Source organism: Puma concolor, chromosome B2, assembly GCF_028749965.1.
Source record: "Puma concolor isolate L17-30 chromosome B2, mPumCon1.1.hap2, whole genome shotgun sequence".
Taxonomy (NCBI): domain Eukaryota; kingdom Metazoa; phylum Chordata; class Mammalia; order Carnivora; family Felidae; genus Puma; species Puma concolor.
In genome coordinates, this window is record NC_141671.1 from 34,803,127 (window position 1) to 34,828,441 (window position 25,315).

The 25,315-nt window shown below is 49.7% G+C and overlaps 1 protein-coding gene across 3 annotated transcripts; it reads left to right on the plus strand.

Moving 5' to 3' along the window:
• Positions 1-1,223: 1,223 nt before the first annotated feature.
• On the plus strand, positions 1,224-20,831 carry DEF6 (DEF6 guanine nucleotide exchange factor). Of its 3 annotated transcripts, none has more exons than XM_086706658.1 (11): positions 1,224-1,338; positions 11,648-11,788; positions 12,411-12,596; positions 14,180-14,416; positions 14,506-14,652; positions 16,859-16,967; positions 17,153-17,451; positions 18,506-18,672; positions 18,786-18,984; positions 19,944-20,034; positions 20,238-20,831. In XM_086706658.1, the coding sequence occupies exons 1-11, from the start codon at positions 1,264-1,266 to the stop codon at positions 20,459-20,461; spliced, it is 1,875 nt and encodes a 624-aa protein (XP_086562784.1). In that variant the 5' UTR covers positions 1,224-1,263; the 3' UTR covers positions 20,462-20,831. The 3 variants fall into 3 exon arrangements, with proteins under 3 accessions (XP_086562784.1, XP_025781062.1, XP_086562785.1); XM_025925277.2 differs by lacking the exon at positions 1,224-1,338 and adding an exon at positions 1,564-1,918; XM_086706659.1 differs by lacking the exon at positions 1,224-1,338 and adding an exon at positions 5,685-6,568.
• Positions 20,832-25,315: the final 4,484 nt, after the last annotated feature.

Here is a 25,315-nt window from a genome sequence, read left to right on the forward strand (position 1 = left end):
GTCCCTCCCTCCCTCCTTTCAGCTTTGGTCTCTGGTTCCAGGACTGGTCAAATCAGGCTCTTAGCCCTGTATCCCTGGCACAACCCCACTGAGCCTCGGTGCCAGACCTCTGGGTCTGGCTCACCAGGGGCACAGGTGGGAGGAAGCCCGGGTGTAAGAAAAGCCCTGAACAGCTATCAGTGGCTTTCTGCCCACAAAGGGGCAGGTAGGCTGCAGGGGGCCAAACAGGACCAGTGGGACCACTGCTTCCAGGCTCTGGTTGGATCTCAAGCATCAGGATGGTTGACTGGAGGAATTCTGTTTTTTCATACCTTAACTCGTGTACTGGAGAGCCCTTCCACGCCCAGCCACCTCCACATCCACACACTGCATATGGTCAGCTGCTCCAAGTGGGCAAAGTACCACGTTGGAGTGGCGGTAGGAGGTGCCTTTGCCAAGGCTAGTGAAGGTCTCTGATGACTCATCTGCTCTAGTGCTGAGGTCCCAGTTCTGGGGATGCTCACTGAGGTGTCTGGGATTGTGCTGTGGAATCCCAAAGGCACAACTGGACCCTAGTGAAAAGTGTGTGGGAGGACCAGATCAGCCCTGGTGAGAAGGGAGGGATGCAGAGGAAGAGATCTGATGGAAAGAACTTTTTGGGTTTGACTCTCCTACATGGGAGCATTGCAGGGACTGGGGGTGCCTCTTTTCCTCTCTCCACGGTGATAGATGTGCCCAAGTCCCTTCCTGCCACTTGAGAATGGAACCCTCTCCCCCAGCCCAGGAATCATCCTCTCCTGGGACATCTAGCAAGTTTCCTTTTACTCCTGTTACCGGCTTTTTGGAAGCAGAGGCACGCCCCCAGGAACAGGGGTGTCTCAGTTATCTGAGCAGACTTCTTCAACATCCATGATTGCTGTTCTTGGAGGGAGCAGGTCCCAGCCCTCACAGGCATTGGATCTAAAGAAAGGGAGGCATTGATGTGAAGGGCCCTGAATCCCAAGCCTCCTGCCGCCAGTAGCCTTGAAGCTGGGCGCCCCCCCCACAAGGCTCACCCCCATGTGCTTCAGAAATGCTGCGGTCTTCAAGGCCAGTGGGCCCCGGAGTGGGCAGTGCTCTGAGCTGAGGCCTTTGAGAGCCTAAGCGTAGAGGATGGGGAGGCAACAAGTCACGTGCCAAGTCCGCCTGACCTGGAGAGGTGCCCTGGCCCAATTCCTCCGCCAACTTTGTGTTGTTGCCTTTGTTTTCTTCCGCCTGGGAGGAGCCCCACCACCACAATGTTAGATGGCCCTAAAAGATGTGCTTTATCCAGGGCCTGCTCTGCCTCACATCCATCCCCAGACTTTACAACTCTGTGAGGTGGGTATTTTTACTGCTTTACTATGAGGAAACTGCTCAAGGAGGTTAAATAATTCATCCAAGGCCTCCTGTCTGGTAAGTGTGGAATTGAGACAGGATATCCCCTAATGCCACCCTTCTATAGTCAGGAGGGTGGACTTGCTTCTTCCCCTCAGCAAGCTGCCTCTGGGAGCGCAGGAAGCCCCAGAAGGTTGTGGGGCTGAGGAGGTTTCTAAAGGGCCTCACGCCTAGGGAGCTGCACTGAACAGAACCAGGGCTCTGGCCTTCCAGGGTCTGGTGCCGAGGTCCCACGCAGAGAGTGGGGCCACTGAGCGCTGCAAGAGCAACAGGCTGGTTCCTGCCAGCATGGGGAGCCCCATGCAAGCAGGCAGGTGGAGCTCTTGCTCCGCGCCATGGCCCCTCTGCGGTCTCTGCAGCCGTTTGCATTTCCTGAAACCGGATCTCGGTGTCAGAGCCGCCCCCGGGCCGGGCGGGCACCTCAGCAATGGCCCTGCGCAAGGAGCTGCTTAAGTCCATCTGGTACGCTTTCACCGCACTGGACGTGGAGAAGAGCGGCAAGGTCTCCAAGTCCCAGCTCAAGGTGAGGGGCACCCGGGGCCCAGGGGAGGCCGGCAGACATGGCTCATCAGCCCCTGCAGCCCAGGAGCCAGGCATGAACGCTGTGCTGCTCCCTGGGCACTCAGCCATCCAGAGGCCCAGGCCTGGGGAGGGGAGACAGTACTGGGTAAGCAGGACAACATAGCCTGGTAGATCCTGCTGCCCACGTTCTGAGGCCCCAGGGAAGTACGTGCAGAGCTTTTGCCCAGAGCCCTGCCCCCCACCCCCAACTCTTGGGAGGGTGGAGGTGGCATCATTAGGTTTTGAAGGCCAACAGGCCAGGCGACATCCCATACTCCGTGTGTTGAGCACACGTCTCCCCAGAGTGAAGCTTGGGCACGCACCCTACTCCTTCCTGCTGCTTCCTCCTGGTTTTGAAGAGAGACAGTTAGCTAGTACTTGTCAGTCACTTCCTCCCGGAGCTGAGAGAGTGGCTTAAAGAGCCTCTCCCAGTTCCAAACCAGGCTGACTTGGTCATGTTTGGCAGAGAACAGCTCCTCTGAACTCTTGTCTCCCAGGTGCAACAGTACTGGGAAGGGGCAAGGACCAAGACCCTGTTCTGCTGCTGCCCAGCTCATCCTCCCCTCCTCCCACACACCAGGTTGGGAAACTGTTCCCTTTGGCCTTGGGACCTCAGGTAGGGAGGGGGTGGAATCTGAGCCCAGGAAGAGCTCCATCAGTGATTGTCCTATGTACGGTTCAGTACTTGGTCCTAGACAATTCCTAGGCGATCAAAAAGTTTCCTTCCTTCCTCTAGTCCTAGCTTAGTGTGGCCTTCTCCACCCTAGTTAGTGGGGAAGAAGCAAGGCCCTAGGCCACTGAAACCAGGGAACACTGGGAGATAGGAACAGGGTAAGCCTCGGCTCTCTGTGACCTCTCTTAAGAGACCATTCATTCAATTCACATGTTTACTGAGCAACTATGTACCTGGCGTGAAGCTAGGCCCTAAATTTCTGGTGTCCGATCTGGGCACCCCCAAAGGTGGAATGTAGCCTCAAGGAAACCTCCATTCTTAATGATTAAGGTAGGAGGTGCCTGGAAACCTGGGAGAGATGAGTGGGGCAGGATAGGCACTATGCCCCACCCCCAATCCAACCTCCTACTTTGCTGAATTTCAATGCAATAAACTTGGATGTGCCAAACTGGTCCTATCCCATAATCTACCCCTTAGCCAGACTTACGAGCATCCAAAAAATGATTCTTGGCACCCCCAGGAAAGATAGTCCGTTACCACCTTTGATCATCTGGGAGGATTCCTCAACAGGCAGGTTCTTCCTTACATTCTATTTAAATCATTTTATTGCAGATCATGTCATCTAGCAGGGGCTTCAGTACAGACAGAAGAAAAGTAGATCATCCAAAATCCATCCCTGCAAAAACCCGTGCCCTGCATCCACCTCCCACTCTCATTAATATTTTATGGAAATAATCCCAACCTCCATAGTTTGTTTTCTGCCTCTCTATTACCTATAGCTCCTATAACCTCTCCAGGCTATCTATGGAAGGTACAGCCCTCAGGTAGGTCCCCTTTTCCGGGCTATCAGCCAGTAAGGCTTTCTACCTTAACCTTCTTTTCTTGGCCTCCCAACTGGATCGATGCCCACACCTCACCCCCACTGGTTGGGTATTTGCAGGGAAGGTTATGTTAGGAGCTTACATACTTGAACTGTCCACTGTCTGTATCCCTTCACAGTTCAAATTGAGCCCACTGCCAGCAGCTTTGGCCACATAGGATCAAAGGTAGATTTCTCCCCCACTCAACAGAAAATGCGTCCACTCTGAGAATCTGTGCTAGTGGTAGGAGTCTTGGGCCAGGTGGTGGGTGGGGCAGAAGTGGTAAGGCCCATGTCACACATGAGAAAGATAGGGAAGGCAGTTCTTTCCCAAGACCATAGTGGTGGATACTGGAAGAGGAGGAAGTAGTGATAGTGTTGGGGGTGGGGATGCCGGAAAGGCAAAGGAGCAATAGAGAAGTGGTCAGAAGCCAGAGGAAGAAGCAGATGAAAGGTATACCAGTGGGGCCAACCCCACCCCTGAAAAGACTTGGGAGAGAAGGGAAAAGATCTTGGGATTAATCTGTCCTCACCAACACTGTCCCTGGCCTTGGGGTCCTCAGTTGGGACCAGGCCAGAGAACTGAACCAGCCCAGCAAGCTGTGCCTGTCTGTGACAGTCACCACTTCCCTGATGTGTTGGGAGAAGGGCTGCCACTGGCTGTCAGCAAGCCCTCTGAGAATTACCCAAGGAGTCAGCATTGTTTTCTCCGGAGAAGAGAAGACTTGGAGGACAGAGCAGATGAGTCTTCCTCTCTCTGAATTCTTGTAGAAAGTACAATGGCCTTTGTCCAGTTGAGGAAAGTACAGTTAGCCAATATGAATGGCACTGCTGCCCAGGATGGATTTAGATTGAGCACAAAATTTACCAGGAGTTGAGGACTCCTCTTCCCTAGGGGAGCAGCCTTGGTTCTGAGCCTAGTGGGGGATTAGCTGAGAATTGGGGGTGAGGGGCCTGAGACTGGGGATGTGGATGGAGCAGAAAGTCTCTGGCTCGATGATATCTCAGGAGGCAGCAGGCCTATCCTTTCCCCTTGACAGGCAAGAGCTGGGGCCTTACTGGGCTTTTTATTATTATTATTTTTTTAATGTTTTATTTATTTTTGAGACAGAGAGAGACAGAGCATGAGCAGGGGAGGGGCAGAGAGAGAGGGAGAAAGAGAATCCGAAGCAGGCTCCAGGCTCTGAGCTGTCAGCACAGAGCCTTACGTGGGGCTCAAACTCACGAACCGTGAGATCATGACCTGAGCTGAAGTCAGACGCTTAACTGACTGAGCCATCCAGGCACCCCCCCACTTGACTTTTTTAGGTCTTTCAGGCTCCTGAGCTTCAGGCTCTGCCTCAGGAGAGGGACAGCAGCCTTCTCCTCTGTGGAGGGGAGGTTAAGAACAACTCCAGTCCAGGAATCTGCTGGCTGCGATCTTCAGCTTTTTTGTTCTGACCCCTACCTACTGCTGGTCTCCCCAGCCTAGGATGGTGGGCAGAGGGAGGATGATTTCGTGGTGTGCAGAACACTTGACTCAGAGCCACATAGGCCTGGACTTCTAAACTCCTTCCCAGCTAGGTGACCTTGGGCAAGTGACTGCCCATCTCTGAATTTCTAGTTTCTCATCTGTAAAGCCAGTGGGTTGAACTGGGGATCTCCAAGCTATCCAGCTAGATTACTAAGATAAAAAGGGGTTTTTTTCTACTAAAATAAATTTTGACAAAGTACATCAAGTAGGTGAAATTGATCCTTGATGCAGCCTCTCTTTTCCCTTTTCTGAGCCTCTTTCTTTGGTGCCTGCCCTCAGCCCCTTCTAGCCCTTTCTTGCTCTCAGAAGACGCACAACTCATTCAGAGATTCTCACCTTTTTGAAATCCCCAGGGCTCCTCCCTCCTGATAGTAGTTATACTTTATTATCTGCTGGTTGTAACTCTTTAAAGGATCTATATAATTTATTTTTTTAATTTTTTTTTCAACATTTATTTATTTTTGGGACAGAGAGAGAGCATGAACGGGGGAGGGGCAGAGAGAGGGAGACACAGAATCGGAAACAGGCTCCAGGCTCTGAGCCATCAGCCCAGAGCCCGACGCGGGGCTCGAACTCACGGACCGCGAGATCGTGACCTGGCTGAAGTCGGACGCTTAACCGACTGCGCCACCCAGGCGCCCCTATATAATTTAAAAGTATCTCCTGACACTGAGATACACTTAAAAAACGATAGGCCGTATAGGAAAGAGAGATTATTTACTGTCTTTGCAGCCATTAGTTGGTGCTCCTTATGGGTTCCCAAACCCCTCATATCTGAGTTCCCGAGCGAAGTCTGGGAACCGCAAGACCATGGGCCCTGGCACCTGCCCCATCCCCACACTTGATTTTTTAGGGAACTCACAAGCCCCTAGAGGAGAACCATTTCCCCACATGCCTCCACAGGAAACAGTGAGTAAATGAAACCTCTCAAAGGTCAGTTGCTGTCAACTCAGAGGTCAGAGGTTGCCTGGGTTGGGGGTGAGACTGTGAGAGTCCTCTGTGAGGGAGCCTGAATGGCAGCTTGTGAAAACTACAGGCACCTGGACCCCACCCCTGGAAACTCTGAGTCAGTAAGTCTGGGCGGGCCCCACCGTATTTCAGTTTCACCAGCTCCCCAGGTGATTCTGATGCTCAGCCAGAGCTAATGTAGCAGAGAGATCAAGAGTAGGGCTTTAGAGGCAGACTTCCAGCAAGATGCTTAACCTCTCTGAGCCTTGATTTCCTCATCTGTAAAAGGAGGATAATGAGAGTCCTTGCCTCCAGGGCTGAGGATTGATTGAAATCAGCCCAGTGAGCTCCTGCGCATTCGGGCCTCCGCCCCTGCCATTTCCTTTCCAGCCTGACCCTCCCCTGGTCACACCCTCTCACCACCTCTAGCCCCAACCAGCACCCAGGCACAGGAAGCCTGGCAGTCTGAGGTCTACCGAGCTCTCTGGGGGAGAAGCCCTGAGCCCTGAGTGTCTGGAGCCCTAATTGCTTCTGGTCCTGACACCTGACGGCTCACAGGGATTGGAGCCTCTGTCCCGGGCCCCTCAGATTCCACTGGCAAAAGGTACAGGTGAGGAAGGTATGTCTTAGAGGACAGTGTGGACGAATGAACCGAAGTGAGGAACAGCTCAAATAACTGTACTGCCGTGTGGCAGGTTCTATCCGGGGGTGGGAAGGGGGTTTGCACAGCATCTCTTTGAATGCTGTTTTTAGAGGTACAAAAACTAAGTCCCAGTGAGGTTAATTTGCTCAGAGAGATTCAGTACATGTCTGCCTGACTTTGTATTTCTCACACTTCTTCCCATGAAGCATTTAATTTCATTCAACAGATATTTACTGAGTTTCTTATGTGCCAGACCCATGATACAGCAGTGAATAAAACAGACAAAAATCCCCCCATGGTGGTGCTACCATCCTAGTCAGAAAATACAGATGATAAAATAAGTAAAAATGTATCACGTGATGGAAGATGATACATGACATGAGAGTAAATAAAGCAGAAATGGGGATGGAGAGTGGGGGGTTGGGGTAGAGGGGATGGGGTTATAGATTTAAATAAGGTGGTCTTGAGAAGGTGACGTCTAAGTTAAAGACCGGAAGGAGAAGAGAGTATGTGCCATGCCTGCACCTGGAAGAAGGATGTTCCAGGCTGAAGGGATGGCAAGTACAAAGGCCCTGAGGCAAATGTGTGCCTGGCAGAGTAGTGAGCAAGAGGAATGAAGTCAGAGAAGGTGCAGGAGGCCAGGTCATATGGGGCCTGAGGCCTCTGGAAGGACTTGGAATTTTACTCTGAGAAAAATGGGAAACCATTGGAGCATGTAAGTTAGACTTGAGTCAGACAAAAACATTTATCTTGTGGGGGACATGGTACTGAACTCTGGAATCAGGCCTGAGCTTAGAGTCCTTGCTGCCCTCAAGGAATGTAGAACACCCAGAAATGCTCACACAAAAAGGGAATAGCAAATAAATGTCATTATAGACCAACTTAATAACAGGGTGCATTAGTGGTTAATGGCACTCTTTGTTTTTTTATCTCTGTGGCTTTAAATGTTTGTCATGAAAACAAATCCTCTTGGTTAAAAAAAAGAATTCAGAGTGTAGAAGAATATAATTTTAGAGAAGATGAAATTTATTCAAGTAAAACATGTTACTGGTTTAAAAAAAATTCAAAGACAAACGTAATGTTAAATATGATGAACGTTCCTCCCCTCCCTGGGGAAGGATGGTGGGGTGATAACTGTTAACAGTCTGCTGAGTCTTCTAGATTTTTCCTATATACAAATAAACACATTAGGTTGGGCAATATGAAATTGCTGACATTTTATTGTTTCAACCTATTAAAACTGCAATTTGCTATGGTTCAACCTAATCTTTGCACACATTTATTTTACAAACATTCCACTCTACAGCTTGTTTTTTTTCACCAACCAGTATATTATGCATATCTTTCCATGTGTGTTCATAAAAGCATAATAATAAAAATAGCACACAACTTTTATTAAACAATAAGCTCCGTACCAGGTGCTATGCTGACCTCTTCAATCTAAAACAAAACACCCTTTGGAAATGTATTTATTTACTTTATTTACTTTATTTATTTACTTATTTGTTTATTTATTTATGTTAATTTATTTTGAGAGAGATAGTGCAAGTGCAGGAGGGGTAGAGAGAGAGGGAGACAGAGAATCCAAAGCAGGCTCCACGCTGCCATCGCAAAGCCCAATGCGGGGCTGGAACCCACCAAACGGTGAGATCATGACCTGAGTCAAAACCAAGAGTCAGACATTTAACCAACTTAGCTACCCAGGCACCTCTGGGAATTTTTTTAATGTTTATTTATTTATTTGTTTATTTTTTGCGAGAGAGACAGAGCACTAGTGGGGGAGGGGCAGAGAGCAGCGGGGAGAGAGAGTCCCAAGCAGGCTCCATACTCAGCAGGGAGTGGGGGCTCCATCTCATGAACTGTGAGATCATGACCTGAGCATGACTTGAGTCGAATGCTTAACTGACTGAGGGCACCCAGGCGCCCCTAAGAAACCTTTTGGAGTAGGCCCCCTTATTATTCTCACAGAGGAGATAAGGTCTCAGAGATGTTAAACCACTTGCCCATAAGCACACAAGTGTCAGAGGTAAAATCTTTCCAACCACACATAGGTCCATGACACAGTGTACCTGTCCCCCTACTGAAGAACCCTAGCTGTCTCTAATTCCTCATATTATAAACAATGCTTCAGTGAACATTCTTGTACATGTAGCTCTGTTCCCTTGAGCATCTATAGGTTAGATGATTAGAAATTTGGGGGTCATGCCCAATTTTAAGTTTGATAGGTTCTTGCCCTCCAGAGAGATTAATTCACACCTCAACAGTAGAGCATTCAAATCCCCATTTCTTCATAGTCTCTTCAGTACCTGATATCAGTCAAGATCTATGTCCATATGTGAGGTTAAAAAATTGCACTTTGGGGGCACCTGGGTGGCTCAGTTGGTTAAGCGTCCAACTTCGGCTCAGGTCCAGTTCTCATGACTGCCTTGTTCGAGCCTGGCCCCAGGTGCTATGCTGACAGCATGGAGCCTGTTTCGGATTCTGTGTCTCCCTCTCTCTCTGCCCCTCCCCTGCTCGTGCTCTGTCTCTCAAAAATAAATAAACGTTGAAAAAAATTGTTTTAATTCCACTTTCTACGCAGAAAGAGAACTAACATGAGCTCTGTGCAGACCTAACTCTGGCACTCTCCATAATCCTTTCCAGCCTCACAGCCTCTCCAGGTGACAGTTACTATCCCATTGTTTTACTGACAATGAAACTGAGGGGTAGAGGGTGAAGGTGTCTACCTTCTAACAGCTTAACAAAGTATACCTCTTTCCACTAGAGGAAGCCTAAATCGTAGGGCTGATTTTTATTGGCCCAGGTTTGGTCACGTGCCTTTCCTTCAGCCAATCACCGTGACTCTGATGTGCCCACCCCCTGTCCCAGGTCCGGTCAAGGGTGCACGCGGTCAATTACCACAGATATTGAGAATGGGGGAGAGGTGCTTCTCAAAGAAAAATCAGGGCTCCATTACCAAATAAGGGAGAAGAAGGCAGAGTTCATCAGGAAGAAACTTAAGATGTCCTCTAGAACAAGGGAAGCAAAACCAAATATGGCACATGAGATGATTTGAAGACCACGGGAACCAGGGTTGGGGTGGGGGTCAGGGATGGCTTCCCAGAGAGGTATGAGCGAAAACAGAAACACCCTCTTGCTGGGTCTTCCAACTTCCCTCTTTGTTAAGTCGAGCCTGAGGCCCAGCAGAATACTGGGGGCAAGTGTCAATCCTTTGTCCCATCTTCTCTCATAAGAGAATAAAGAAGTGAAGACTTGGCATGGTACCATCCCTGGGGTGTTGCCAGCTCCTGCCTCGGGCCCTAATCCTAAGCTTAACTGTTGGTGGGTGGAAGCAGCCCTTAAACACAGCATTTGTTGACTGCCTTCAGTGTGCAAAAGAGGACATAGGGGCTGGGTGGTAGAAATGAACAAAACATTGCCTCCAGAGTTCACCATCTACCTGGAGAAAGAGTCTCAGGGTCAGTATTTTAATAGGGAGGCACACCTGGTTCCAGCCTCAGCTCGGCCACTTACTCTCAACTTCTCCAAGGCTGAGCACCTTCATCTAAAAAACGGGGATAATTGTATCTGTGTATCGCAGTTGTGGATTTTAGACATGGGGTATAGAAAGCACCTCATACAGTGGCTGCCACATAGTAGGTGTGCAATAATGACCATTTTCATCATTACCACTGTGATAAGTGCTATAAGAGAACTACCTGAGGCAGTTTTATTTTTTCCTGCTTTTGTTCAAACTTCAACTTCTTTGTTCTTATATCATGGGTTTGTTAACCAACCCGTGTTTCCCCTCCACACCACCATGGCCACCATCCCTTCTAGGCCTTTTCCTCCACATGTCACAGACCATTTTTCGTGACCCTTCTTTGAGCCCTTTCCAGCTCCCTTCCATCTTTGAAGGGCAGTGACTGGAACTGCACTTGCCTTTCCCGGAGCTAGGCACACTGCAGCCCGAACACTGAGTCTTTGATGGAAATGATGAGACATTTGAGGCTTCTGCCCTGGTGTGACAGCCACCTCCCTGCTGATAGATAGCCCAGCATCCTGGGAAGCACCTGGGCTTTGGGATCTTCAGAGCTGGATTTGAATCCCAGACTCTTGCTTACTGTGAATCCTTGGCCAAGTTATTGAATCCCTTGAGCCTCAGTGTCCTTGTCTGTAGAAAGAGGACATCCCTACCTAACGAAGTGACTAAGAACATGGCTGCGTGGGTTTGAAGCCCAGCTCTTTCACCTCATCTGTAAAATGGGGATATTAACAGTTGTTATGGGGATTAAATGAATTATGTGTAAAGTACTTCACTCAGTGTGCTTAGTGCATAGTAAGGGTATACGTTTTAGGTTTCTTTTTTTGTTTGTTTGTTTTTTATTGAAGTATAATTGTCATATAACACCTTAGTTTCAGGTATACAGCATAATGATGTGATATTTGTATATATTGTGAAGTGATCACCACAATGTCTAGTTAACGTCTGTCACCATACATACTTACCCAACTTTTTTCTTTTCTTTTTTTTTTACAACTTTTTTCTTGTAATGAGAATTTTTAAGATCCACTCTTAGCAACTTTCAAATATGTATGCAGTATTATTAACTATAGTCTCCATGTTATACTTTACATCCTCATAACTTATTTTATAATTGGAAGTTGTACCTTTTGACCCCCCTTCATGCATTCCACCTACCTCCCTACCCCCTGCCCCTGGTAACCACGTCTGCTTTCTGTATCTGTGAGCTTACGGGGGAGGGGGTGTTTATTTGTTTTTTAGATTCCACATGTAAGTGAGATCATATGGTATATATTTTTCTCTAATTTCACTTAGCATAGTGCCCTCAAGTTCCACCCACGTTGTTGCAAATGGCAAGATTTCCTTCTTTTTTATGACTGAATTGTATCCCGTTGTCTATATAAATACGTAAGTTTTAGTTATGATTGAATTGCATCATGTGTGCAGAGGACTTAGCCAGGATGGGAATGGGGACAAGCCAGGAGGTGGGAACAGTCCTCTGGCCCAGTTTTGGTTGGGGCACAGGAAGGCAAACTGCCACTCTGTCTCAGGTGCTGTCCCACAACCTGTACACGGTCCTGCACATCCCCCATGACCCTGTGGCTCTGGAGGAGCACTTCCGGGATGATGACGATGGCCCCGTGTCCAGCCAAGGATACATGCCTTACCTCAACAAGTACATCCTGGACAAGGTGGGGCCTAGCTTGAGGGGGCACCTCTAACCTCTCCCCACTCCCCAGTCTGGCCAGCACCCCAATACACTGCCACCCCAACTCCTCCCACCTATAAACCCCCACTTCTGTCCCCACTGTCCATCCCTACCCTCCCAGCTCCTTCTTTCACACTGCAGCCCCCTGTCCCCCTCCCTGCTTCCCTTAACTCACCCTCAATCTCCCTCACCTCAGCCTCCACACTTCCACCCCATTCCTACCTAGGCTCACCGCCCATTTCCAGCTGTAACCTTTACAGAAGGCTCTCCAGCCTCCCCAGTGCTGTGCCCCCTGATCCTCCCAGCTGTCACTCTCTTCTCTTCTTGATTGTCCATCCTCCCTTGGCCTCCGCTTCTTTTTCCCCTGGGCTGAGGGGCTAGTGTTTCTCTGTTGGGAGGGGACTTGGGTGGGTGTGGATTGGTGTGGGGGGTGTGGAATCAGCGAGTTACCTGGTAAGCAGCTCAGGGATTCCTCAAGTTAGAGCCCCAACTTGGCAGGGTAGGGAGCAGGGGAGTAGGTGACCCCAAGAAAGCAGCTGCAGGCTTGTTTGGTGGTAGAGCAAGGATGGGGCGGGCTTTGGGCTGACATGCAGGCCTGGTGGCAGGTGGAGGAGGGGGCTTTCGTTAAGGAGCACTTTGATGAGCTGTGTTGGACCCTGACGGCCAAGAAGAACTATCGGGTGGACAGCAACGGGAACAGCATGCTCTCCAATGAGGATGCCTTCCGCCTCTGGTGCCTCTTCAACTTCCTGTCTGAGGACAAGTACCCTCTGATCATGGTTCCTGATGAGGTGAGGGTAATGGCAGCCCCAGAATCACTGGGGCCAGGCCTCAGCAAAACCATGAATCATCTCTGCAACTTTCCCACAACCCCCTTCTTCTTGGTCTTCCCATGCTGGTGCCTCTCTGCCCCCAGCTGTCCCCAGATGCTAGAATTGCCCGGACCAGAATAATTGTGCCGTCCCCCAGGGAGAACCAAAACTACACTTACTTCAAGCCTCTGTTAACCCTCAAAGTAGGAAAATGACCTGCAGATTCTATTTACACAGAGCTGTAAATGCCTGATACCTTACTGGGCTTTTAAAAATGAAAACCATTTAAGATCAAATGGCAGGATTTAAGGCACTGTAGCAGTCTGAGAAGGGTACTATATGAGAGGAAGGGAGACTTTCCTGGGATAGCTGTCCAATTACCCCAGGGGGGTGGGGCAACCAAATCTGGCTCTGGCTCTAGATTTTTCCCTTCCTGTCTTCTGTAATTTGGGGAGAGCCAGGGCCAACCCAAATCAGGGCTCCAGAGAGGGTATGCTGGGAGTAGAGGCTCTACGGCCTCAACTCAGGTGCCCCCCCCAACCCACTTCCCACCTCTCTCCCCCATCTTTTCAGCCTTCTCCTGACCTTTTGGTGACTATGAAGATGCCAGGGTCAATTTAGGTCTTAAGGTGTAGAGGGGAGGAATCCTCCGTGTTTACAAGTCCTGGCACATCCAACTGCACTCAGATTTGTCTTCTTGCTTCTGTTTGTGGGAAGGGTGAGGGAAATATCTAATCCCTGAACTGGTACACCTCCCCCCCCCCCCCCCCCCCACTCCCAGCTGAGACCCAGGAGCCGCCAGAGCAAGAGAGTTTCCCAAGAAGCTGCTGGGGCAGGAAAGGGACATGTGTCTCTCTACACCTGGTTCAGCACCCCTGTCAGACTCCCGTCAGGGCAAGGTGGCCCCTCATTGGCCAGAAGGCTGCTTGCTGCTGCGATCAACATGTATGAACAAACTGCAGCAGGATGTACCCCAACCACTACTTCCTGTTCCTCTGTAGCAGGTTTCCTGTCCCTGCCCTGCTTACCACCACCCCCAATCCCCTTAACCTCCCATAAGGGAAGGATCCTCTGGGTTGGAGCTTGGGCTTGGAATAAGGACTCAGATGGGATTCAGGAGATCTGAATTGAGTTCTTGCTGCCACCAACTTGCTGTATGATTTAGCACAAGCCACTTCCCCCTTTGGGCCTCAGTGTTGTCATCTGCAAAGTAAGGGTATTGGATGACAGGGCCCTTGCACCCCCTCTGACGTGTTCTATGATTTGCTGCCTCTGCCTGGCCCCTAGCCCTCGGCCTTCACCCTGCCTTTAATTTAAAGCATGAAGGAGTGGGACGTGGGACTGGAGGTTGGGGAGGGGAAGGGGATGCCTGAATTGAGGTTGGGGCTCCAGGATCCCCTCCCAAATCTACCCTGGTTTCCACCAACATTTAGTCCTCTGGTCCCCCACTCCCTGTACCTGGTCACCCCTGTCTAGGCTCTGGGGAGCGAGAGGGGGCACCCTCTGGTATTGTCGCAGGCAACACTGCCTGCTGCAGCCACCAGGCTTTCCTTCTCCTCCAGGTGGAATACCTGCTGAAGAAGGTGCTCAGCAGCATGAGCTTGGAGGTGGGCTTGGGTGAGCTGGAAGAGCTGCTGGCCCAGGAAGCCCAGGCAGCCCAGACCAGCGGAGGGCTCAGCGTCTGGCAGTTCCTGGAGCTCTTCAACTCGGGGCGCTGCCTTCGAGGTGTGGGGCGGGACACTCTCAGCATGGCCATCCATGAAGTCTATCAGGAACTCATCCAAGATGTCCTGAAGCAGGTCAGGCCAAGCTGGGAACTGGAGGAGGACCCCCAGCTGGGGTGGATGGGGCGTGCCGGTGAGGCCTCTGACTCTGCTCTGGCTGGCAGGGCTACCTGTGGAAGCGAGGGCACCTGAGGAGGAACTGGACAGAACGCTGGTTCCAGCTGCAGCCCAGCTGCCTCTGCTATTTTGGGAGTGAAGAGTGCAAGGAGAAAAGGGGTACCATCCCGCTGGACGCACAGTGCTGCGTGGAGGTGAGGGAGACGGTGAAGGGGTAGAACACAGGTGTGAATTTTGCTAATGGTTTCAGAAGAGATGGCTTATGCCTCACACAACACAGCAAAATGTTCTAGGAATCCTCTTGAAAAGTTTTTCTCCTTCCCCCAAATTCCATTCCCTTTGACAACTCTATACCTCCCTCATCTTTCTCCACATCCCTCTCCTTTCCCTCCCTTGGCTCTGTCCCGTTATTATTTAAAAAAATTTTTTTTTAACGTTTATTTATTTTTTTTGGGACAGAGAGAGACAGAGCATGAACGGGGGAGGGGCAGAGAGAGAGGGAGACACAGAATCAGAAACAGGCTCCAGGCTCTGAGCCATCAGCCCAGAGCCCCACGCGGGGCTCGAACTCAGGGACCGCGAGATCGTGACCTGGCTGAAGTCGGACGCTTAACCGACTGCGCCACCCAGGCGCCCTGTCCCGTTATTATTTTAGTGGCTTAAAACAATTCTTTAAATTGTGGTAAAAAGGGGGGGGAGGGGCATCTGGGTGGGTCAGTCGGTTGAATGTCTGATTCTTGATTTCCGCTTAGGTCATGATCTCGTGGTTTGTGGGTTTAAGCCCCCAGTCGGGCTCTGTGATGACAGTTCAGAGCCTGGGGCCTGCTTCGGATTCCATGTCTCCCTCTCTCTCCGCCCCTCTCCGATTCATGTTTTCTCTCTCTCTCTCTTTGTCTCACTCTTTCTCAGAAGTAAGTAAACATTAAACTTTTTTTTAGTTGTAGTAAAAACTACACATCTATCATGAAATTTGCCATTTAAGTGTACAGTTCATAGCATTAAGTACATCCACAATGTTGTGTCATCATTACCACTATTTCCAAAGCTTTTTCATCATCCCAAACAGAAACTCTCTACCCATTAAAAAAGAACTCATCCCCTCCCCCACCCCCTGCTAACCTCTTTTCTACTTTCTGTCTCCATAAATTTGCCTGTTCTAGGTACCTGGAGTAGAATGGAATCATATAATATTTGTCCCTTTGTGACTGGCTTCTTTTACTCAGCATAATGTTCCAAGGTTCATCCATGCTGTGGTGTGGATCAGAACTTCACTCCTTTTTATGGCTGAATAATGTTCCATTGTGTAGACAGACATTTTGTTTACCTACTCATTCATTAATGGACAACGGGTTGTTTCCCTCTTTTTGCTGTTGTGAATAATGCTGGTTTGGACATCCATACAGAAGTTTCTGGGTAGGCATATGTTTTCACTTCTCCGGGTACACACTGAGGAGTAGAATTGCGAGATCATATGGAAATGCTGTTTAACTTTTTAAGGAATAGCCAAATTGTTTTCCATAGCAGCCATACCACCTTACATTTTCACCAGCAGTGTATGTGGGTTCCACTGTCTACATCCTCATCCACATTTGTTGTTTTACATTTTTAAAAATCATCCTAGGCTCTGCCCATTTTTTGTCACGTAAGAAAACAGGTGTCACTGAGGACAGAGCATAGAGCTGGGCAGAAAACTGAGCCCCACCACTAACAGGCAGTGTGAATTGGGCACGCTCCACGACCTGTGAGAGCCTCAGTTTCTTTTTCTGTAAAGTGGAGCCAATAATGCCTGCCTGGCAAGGTTGTTTGGGAGGTGTGAAAAAAATGATGCATATATAGCACTACTACGGCCTCTAGAGCATAAGAAGTTCAATATGTGGCAGCTGTTATTTTTTCCGCTAGAATATGACTTAGGGGAGGCAGGGATTTCGGTCTGTTAGGCACACCTCCACCTCGGTATCCTAAATGCCTAGAACAATGAGCCACCTGCAGTAGACACTCCAAAATATCTGTGGAATGAATGAGTGGAGAACTTTCTCAACAGGCAGGGCTATGTGAAAATGAATGATTTGGATAGTGAGGACCGTGTCACAGGAGGTGTTCAAGAATGATCTGCATAAGCACTCAGTAATGGGCTACATGCTAGGCCCCATGGAGAGATACCAAGATGAAAACGGCCCCGCCCTACCTCCAAAGAGCGGGGACTACAAGAGTTATGGGGACACAGTACGCCCATAACTAACCCCCATGCCAAGCCATCCAGGCTCCTGGCAGAGTAGGAGCGGTACCCAGGGTGGATGGTCAGCGAGGACCTGTAGGGGCTGGAACTGGAGCGTCTCTGCAGCCGGTGTGGCCCTGACCCCAGTGAAGCCAGCGTATCTGGGGCCACTTGCCCTCTCCCAGGTGCTGCCCGACCGAGAGGGGAAGCGCTGCATGTTCTGTGTGAAGACAGCCTCCCGAACGTACGAGATGAGCGCCTCAGACACACGCCAGCGCCAGGAATGGACAGCTGGTGAGTGCTCGCCGCCGGCTGGCTTGGGTCGCCTCCTTAGTGAAAAGGGGGTGGTAACACTGTCCAGCGGGAGGCCGGAGACTGACTCGAGCAACTCCTAAGGCCCCTTTCCGGAGGTGGACCACCTCGAGGACCCCGCTGCCCCCGGCTAGCCTTCTGCTGACCCCCTCCCTCTCCCGCCGCAGCCATCCAGACCGCGATCCGGCTGCAGGCGGAGGGGAAGACGTCGTTGCACAAGGACCTGAAGCAGAAGCGGCGCGAGCAGCGGGAGCAGCGGGAGCGGCGCCGGGCAGCCAAGGAGGAGGAGCTGCTGCGGCTGCAGCAGCTGCAGGAGGAGAAGGAACGGAAGCTGCAGGAGCTGGAGTTGCTACAGGAGGCGCAGCGGCAAGCCGAGCGCCTGTTGCAGGAGGAGGAGGAGCGACGCCGCAGCCAGCACCGCGAGCTGCAGCAGACCCTCGAGGGCCAATTGCGCGAGGCGGAGCAGGTGGGGACCGCACCCGGCGGGGGACAGCGGGCAGAGAGATGCTGGGAGACCCGGCTAGAGAGCTGAAGGCCGGGGGCGGGGCCTGGGCCGGGGGCGGAGCCCACGGGCTGGGGAAGGAGGTGCGTGGAGGCGGGGCTTGGAATGAGGGCCTAGGAACAGAGCCTGTGCACCTGAATGAAACAAGCGTATGGGACAGGGCCAGTGCCAGGGGCGGGATAAGGGGTGGGAGTGCAGGAGGAACCTATCCAAGTGATGGCTGGAGATGGAAGACGGGGTGGGGCTGGAGCTGAGTGCTACAGGTGTAGAATTCGAACGCCTGGGCTGGAGGCGGGGCTTGGACAGCGGAGCAACTAAAGACGGCGGTTGGGGATGAGTTTGGACCAACGCTGGACTAGATTGGACTACATTTGATCTAAGTTTACAGTGGAACCAGTTCGGGGAACGCAGGATGGGAGGAAGGAGGGACGAATGTGGAGGCGGATAGGCATGTAGGTGAATTAGATATAGGATTTAAGAGATCTAGAACTGGAGTTACAGACACCTGGATTCAATCCCAGCTCTGCCCCTTAGGAGCCTCGTGATCTCAGGCAAGTTAGGCTCTCTGTGCCTCATTTACTTATCAGTGACATGTTGGTGCTAACAGAACTGTGCTCTTAGAGGTATGGTGAGGATCAAGTGAAGGAACACCTTTAGTTGTTACAACAATTATTATAATTATAGTCACTCCCTGCCTAGTACTAGCCTTAATTACAGTTATAATGCCTAATATTAATAGGACATAATACTGATTATTAAGGCTGGTGCTAGGCAGGGGGTGACGAGCCCCTTTCCCCCATGTAGCCTCTGTTCACTGACCATTATCTGACCTAGTCAGGCTCCTGGAAAGGGTTCAGATCAGGAAACCCCAACATGAAGGAGCCCCCCCCCCCAGACCCTCACCGGGAGACAGCTAGTTGGGCCAGCCTAGCGGAGCCCTGGGGAAAGGGCAGCCTACCGGCGGCCTTCCCTGCCCCACGCCGTGCCCCCATGGACGCGGCTCTGTGTCCCCGCGCAGGCCCGGGCCTCCATGCAAGCTGAGATGGAACTGAAGAAGGAGGAGGCTGCCCGGCAGCGGCAGCGCATCCAAGAGCTGGAGGAGATGCAGCAGAGGCTTCAGGAGGCCCTGCAACTGGAGGTGAAAGCGCGGCGGGATGAGGAGGCTGTGCGCCTAGCCCAGACCAGGTAGGACTGAGCGGGACCCCTCCTGGTTCCCCTCCCTGACTCCCCAGCGTCCCGCTGGCGGGGCACCCGCGAGGTGCCTCGGCCGTGGAGACGACACAGTGTGCGCCCGGCAGACTGCTGGAGGAGGAGGAGGAGAAGCTGAAGCAGCTGCTGCAGCTGAAAGAGGAGCAGGAGCGCTACATCGAGCGGGCGCAGCAGGAGAAGCAAGAGCTGCAGCAGGAGATGGCGCTGCAGAGCCGCTCCCTGCAGCGAGCCCAGCAGCAGCTGGAGGAGGTGCGGCAGAACCGGCAGAGGGCCGACGAGGACGTGGAGGTGAGGCCCGCGGTGGCAGAGGGTGGAGGCCGGCGGGGTGAGCGCCTGAACCCGCAGGATCCGGAGCCTTCCCTGAAACCCCGAAAACCCTGAAACCCTTCCTGGCTGTGTGGCCTCAGGCCGGTTGCCTGACCTTTCTGAGTTTCAAGTCCTTCACCTGGGGAAGGGGACCGGTAACAGCATTGTTATGAAGACCAAAGGAGATGATATGTGGTATTTAGCATGTAGCAAGTGCGGAGGGAACATTAGCTGCTATTTGCTTCATGGTTATTGATCTGCGCAAAATGTTCTCATACTCTTCCAAGCCCCTCCCTTGCTGTCCCTATACCTTGGCTCTAATCTCCATGGAAGAGGGGTTGATGTCATCATCGTCGTTGTTGTTCTTTTACAATTTTTGATGTTCTTATTAATGTCATTTTATTCGCTTTGTTGGTCGACATGGTCATAGTAAAAAATTTGAACACAGAAATATGTACCATGGAAAGGGAAAGTTCCTCCGTGGTTCCCTCACCCTACAACCACTGCTAATGGCTGGGTGAGCAGTGGAGCAGAGCTTTTGCATTAGGTCCTGCAGAGGTGGTGTGGTGCGGTGGTCAACGTCGGTCCCTGGGCAAGTCACTTTAACCTCTTTTGCCCTTCCTTGTTGTTCGCCTCTGCTCTGGAGGTTAACTAAAATAATAAATATGCTTTGCACATCTTAGCTGCTTAATGAATGGAAACCATAATTATGATTATTTTTGACCCTTTGGGGACCCACGAGACCCCTGAAACTGGAAGCTAACTCTGTTCACATATCTCACTCTTTATGAACCTGCGTGAGTTTTTCTGGGGAGGTGATCAATAATAGCCTTTGTCAGATTTTAAGGGGCCTGCAAACCTGAAAAGGTCAAGGCACCCTGTTTAGGATGGTCCGTTTAATGGGTCTCTGACCCACTCCCCATTGGCCCTGTCCCCCACAGGCTGCCCAGAAGAAGCTGCGCCAGGCCAGCACCAATGTGAAACACTGGAATGTTCAGATGAACCGACTCATGCATCCAATTGAGCCCGGAGGTGAGAAGGGGTAGACCCTGGAGCTTTCTCTGGAGTGGGGAGAGGGAAAGGAAGGAGAAAGGGATACCTCCAGATCTACAGAGTCTGCAGGGGATCAAAGGTCAGGAGGTTCTCCTTTACCCCAGGGACTGAGGCAAGGCCCTTCAACCTGTCCCCTTTGCACGCACCTTTCTCCTTACTCACGGCTGCCTTTTCTCTGCCAGACAAGCGTCCCACCACCAGCAGCTCCTTCACAGGCTTCCAGCCCCTTCCACTTGCCCGCCGTGACTCCTCCTTAAAGCGCCTGACCCGCTGGGGATCCCAGGGCAACAGGACCCCCTCACCCAGCAGCAGTGAGCAGCTGAAGTCCCTCAACGGTGGGGATGAGGCTCCCATCTCGGCTTCCACCCCCCAGGAAGATAAACTGGACCCATCGCCAGAAAATTAGCCTCTGCTATCCCCTTCCCCACCCCCCAACCTCATACCCACCAGAACCTGGCCACAGCTGGCCTGTGGGTGATGCCAACCCCTGCAGAAGAGGGAGCTGAGGACCTGGTGCCAGGAGCCCAGGCCTTCTAACCATGAAACAGTCTAGAACGGAGCCTTGTTTATTTTGGGCACCAGCCCCAGACCCCTGACCACTGAGGCTGTCTGGGATGTTGATCCTTGAGAACTTGATCCTGTGCCTTAACCCCAAGGACCCTATGCCCTGGGCTGGAAAAGAGACCAAACAAGCAAGCAAGCCAGCGGCATGTGCCCTCAGACTGCCACCAAGCTGTAGAGGCACGTTTCTAAATAAAAACTGCCCTTGGAGTGAATCCTTGATCAGGTCTGCCGTCCATCTCTCCTGCCACGTCCTCTCTTCCTTCCTCAAGTCCAGTTATAAGTCTCAGGAGTGAGTGGAGTGCAGTGGCTAGGAAAGTACATTCTGCCACTTACCAACTGGGTGACTTTGGTCAAGTTTGTTCACCTCACAGTGTTTCAGTTCCTGTGTTGGTAAAACAGGAATAATAATAAGATGTAACTTATAGGGTTGTTGTGAGGATCAAGTGCTTGGCACATGAGCAAGGACTATTATTAGTATCACCCAAAAGTGTTTACTGAGCATCTATTCTATGCCCCACAACTTCCCTGTTATTTAATTCTCATGGCAACCCTGAGAGGTGGATGTTATTATTTGCATTTTACAGGTGGGGAAATTGAGGCTCAGAGAGGTCAGACAACTTGCCCAAAGCCTTCCAAACTTGCTTCTTTTCCCGTATTATTTGACTCACTGGCCTTGTCACCCAAGGCAGAGATACGGGAATCTAAGATGCTCCTTTCCTCTCATCCCCCTCGTGCAAAACCATCATGAAATGTGGTAGGTTCTGCTTTACTCTCTCATAGCTTTCAGTCCCTGTCTATGGCCACTGTGGCTGCTGCTGTGGTTAACCTAAGGCCTTTGTATTCTCCTGCCTGCTCACCTTTGACTCCTTTTTCATCTTGCCCCATATCTAATCAGTCAAGTCAAATTCACATTCCCTTATGTGGCACATGAGGCCCAGGAAAGCCTCCTATGCCTCTGCTTTACAGATCTGCTAACAGTTCTCTCATTTTCTTCCCCTGGGCCTGCACGCTGGCTGCCCTTCCCACCTTACTTCACATAACAGCCTTCATAACTAGATGCATGAGTTCCTTCAGGGCATGGACGTATCTTCTTCAACTTACGTCCCCAGTGCCTAGTACAGTGCTTGGCTCTTAGCAAACATGCAACAGTGTTTGTTGAATAATTAAATTCTAAAATGAATGGGTGTCACACAGCTTAAAAGTGATAAAGTAGCTAAGATTCAAACTCAAGCCCATTCATTTATTCAATGAATTATTCGTTAAGCTCCTATATCATGCTAGGTGCTGCCTATAGGGCACAGAACAAGAGAGAGTCCCTGCCCTCCTGTAGCTTATGTGCTGTCTGATATCAAAGTTCAAATCTTTTGCCAGTACCCCAAACTCTACTGCAAGGAACTTCATTATAGTCTATGTAAAGTGCCATGAAACAAAACTACCAGTATAGCATGATACGTATTTCAGGGATGGGAAGTGAGGTTCAAACTCTAAGTGCAGTACAATTCAGGAATTCAGAAGAAAGGGAAGCATTAGGTAGGAACTGGGATTCACAATGGCTCTTAACTTTTTTACTTTTTTTTTTTTAATTTTCTTTTTAACGTTTATTTTTGAGACAGAGAGAGACAGAGCATGAACGGGGGAGGATCAGAGAGAGGGAGACACAGAATCTGAAACAGGCTCCAGGCTCTGAGCTGTCAGCACAGAGCCCGACGCGGGGCTCGAACTCACGGACCGCGAGATCATGACCTGAGCCGAAGTCGGCCGCTTAACCAACTGAGCCACCCAGGCGCCCCTACTTTTCTTTTTAAGTTTATATATTTGAGAGAGAGAGCGCATGCACAGGGGAAGGGGAGGGGCAGAGAGAGAATCTCTGCTAAGAGTGTGGAGCCCCACTCGGGGCTCAGTCTCATGAACCTTGAGATCATGACCTGAGCTGATCAAGAGTTGGACACTTAACTAACTGTGACACCCAGGCACCCCGGCCCTTAAAATTTTTAATAAGAAAGGAGAGCAAGAGGGGTGCCTGGGTGGCTCTGTTCATTGGGCATCCGACTTTGGCTCAGGCCATGATCTCACGGTTCGGTTTGTGGGTTTGAGCCCCACGTCAGGCTCTATGCTGACTGTTCAGAGCCAGGAGCCCACTTCAGATTCTGTGTCTCCCTCTCTCTCTCTGCCCCTCCCCCACTCATGCTCTGTCTCTTTCTCTCTCAAAAATAAGCAAACAGTAAAAAACATTAAAAAGGAAGGAAAGCAGGAGAACATGGAAACAAGGTAAGTAGAAAGAAGCATAACACATCTGTGAGCACAAGAAATATGGATTCTGGATATCGACTAGGAGGATCAATTGTCCTCTAATTGGAGTGCGGTGTCTCTAGGGTACAAAGAATTTTAAGAAAATCAGTGTGCAGATCCTCAACTTCCAAGCGTTCCCTCTACCAAAACTGCTTCCCTCCTTCATAACCTACTTTCAGTAACAAGGTTCACCACTCACTCACCCACTATCTTTCAATGGCGGACTACCCAGAGGGGTAAACGCCCTGGAACACTAAACAAAGCAACAATTTGCAATGCTGGTGGTGCCTGTGGGTGCTGAGGAAATGAATGGCTCAAAAGCTGGACAACAGATTCTTTTTGTTTTCAAGCAGGAGGTTTCTAAATCTTTGCTTTCAAAACCTAGAAGGACTTAATTGCATCATCAGCTGAAAAATCATTAACAATCTCTTTTTATAATAGATCTTTGTGTTTTTTGTTTTTTTTTTTTGGTAAACAACTGAGATTTAGATGCCACTGCTCTGTCAAAACTCTCAGTTCCCATATACTTACTGATATGAACAAGGTTTCTCAGCTTAAAAATGAAAACATGGGCCTGGAAGTGATGCTGAATGCAGAATTCCTGCAGTAAGTCATGTTCAACTATAAGCATATGAACTACCTAGGGAAAAAAACAGCCCATCCATTCATTAAGAAATACATTTTCTGGGGGTGCCTGGGTGGTTCAGTTGGTTGAGCAGTTAAGCATCTGACTTTGGCTCAGGTTATGATCTCACGGTCCGTGAGTTCGAGCTCCGCGTCGGGCTCTGTGCTGACAGCTCAGAGCCTGGAGCCTGCTTCAGATTGTGTGTCTCCCTCTCTCTGCCCCTCCCCAACTTGTGCTCTGTCTCTATCTCTCAAAAATACACGAAACATTAAAAAAAAACAAACCCACACTTCCGGGGCACCTGGGTGGCTCAGTCGGTTAAACGACCTACTTCGGCTCTGGTCATGATCTCAGTTTGTGGGTTCAAGCTCTGCTTGGGATTCTCTTTCCCTCTCTCACTCTGTCCCTCCGCCACTCATGCTGTCTCTTATCAGTAAATAAATAAACTTAAAAAATACATTTTCAATGTATGGTTTGTGTTTATGTGTATTACTTATAAAAATCATAATATTTATATTGATCCGATCAATTGGGTATTACTAATTTTGTAATGGCCACTCAAACCAGAAAAAAATTCTCACTTAGAGTTATAAAACTCTAAACTGTAAAAACTATATAAAACTATAAGGTTGTATGAAACTGAAACTTTTTTTAACTCTCAACTTATACACATATTTTGGTTGCAGAGATGTACGATACAGTAATCAATAAAAAATTGAAAATATATATTACATTGATCAGATTTTTGAGGGGAAAGTGGAACTGAAATGCAAGTGCAAGGAGAAAAGGAGACAATGTAAAATTTTTTATGGATAAAGAAGAGCTTCTTCATGTATTTTTAAGATGGATGATGGATGATGGTAAGCATCAAATCACTATGGGATTTGGGGCTTATTCAACACATTTAAAAGGGTAATGGGTGCCTGGGTGGCTCAGTCATTAAGCATCTGACTTTGGCTCAGGTCATGATCTCATGGCTCATGAATTCGAGTCCCACATTGGGCAAGCTCGTGCCCCGCTTCAGGTGAGCTTGAGCCCTGCCTCGGTGAGCCCTGCTTCTCTCTCTCTCCCTCCCTCTCTCTCTGCCCCTCACTCGCTCCCTCTCTCTCTCTCTCTCAAAAAGAGAAAGGTAATAAAGCAGTTTTATATGGCAATGTCAATATTTATAAAATAGAAATTATATCCATTTTCTAAGTTTTAAACTAATGGTGAGAAATATTAGATGTCACCTTAAAAATGTGCAGGGAGATGTGTAGTTATATACTTTATACTATATATATATATATATATATATATATATATATATATATATACACACTTATATACTATTTAGGAATAGAGAGGCAAAACAATCTGAAGACTACCACCCATGACTAGAAAGGTAGAATGAAGCCTGATTACAGACATTCTTGGAGACTAGGTAGAGTTCAGTCTTGAGGTGGCAAGCCAATCCCTAAACTTTCAATTTCCTCACCTGTAAATGAGGTCCATTCCAGGTTTTGGAATATTCTATAACTGGCCACAGGGAGGCGCTGATGGTTGAGATACTGCTAGGAAGATAGCCCTGATGCCTGAATGCCATCCATATTGGAACCGGTACGAAAAGCTCTCAGTCTTGAGGGACATAACTAGGGGGCAGGAGAAGATATCTTCCAGTCTTTTTATTTTTAATTTTTAAATTAATTTTTAAATTTTATTTTTGAGAAAGCGCAAGTGGGGAAGGGGCAAGAAAGGGGACAGAGGGAAGAGAATGTGAAGCGGGCTTGCCGCTAACGGCAGCAA

Bases quoted from the DNA above. Each gene is read 5' to 3' on its own strand.
- DEF6 (XM_025925277.2), top strand. From the start codon at position 1,823: ATGGCCCTGCGCAAGGAGCTGCTTAAGTCCATCTGGTACGCTTTCACC. The intron at 11,789-12,410 runs GTGGGGCCTAGC...GCCTGGTGGCAG, and splicing joins ACAAGTACATCCTGGACAAG to GTGGAGGAGGGGGCTTTCGT. The intron at 20,035-20,237 runs GTGAGAAGGGGT...TTTCTCTGCCAG, and splicing joins GCATCCAATTGAGCCCGGAG to ACAAGCGTCCCACCACCAGC.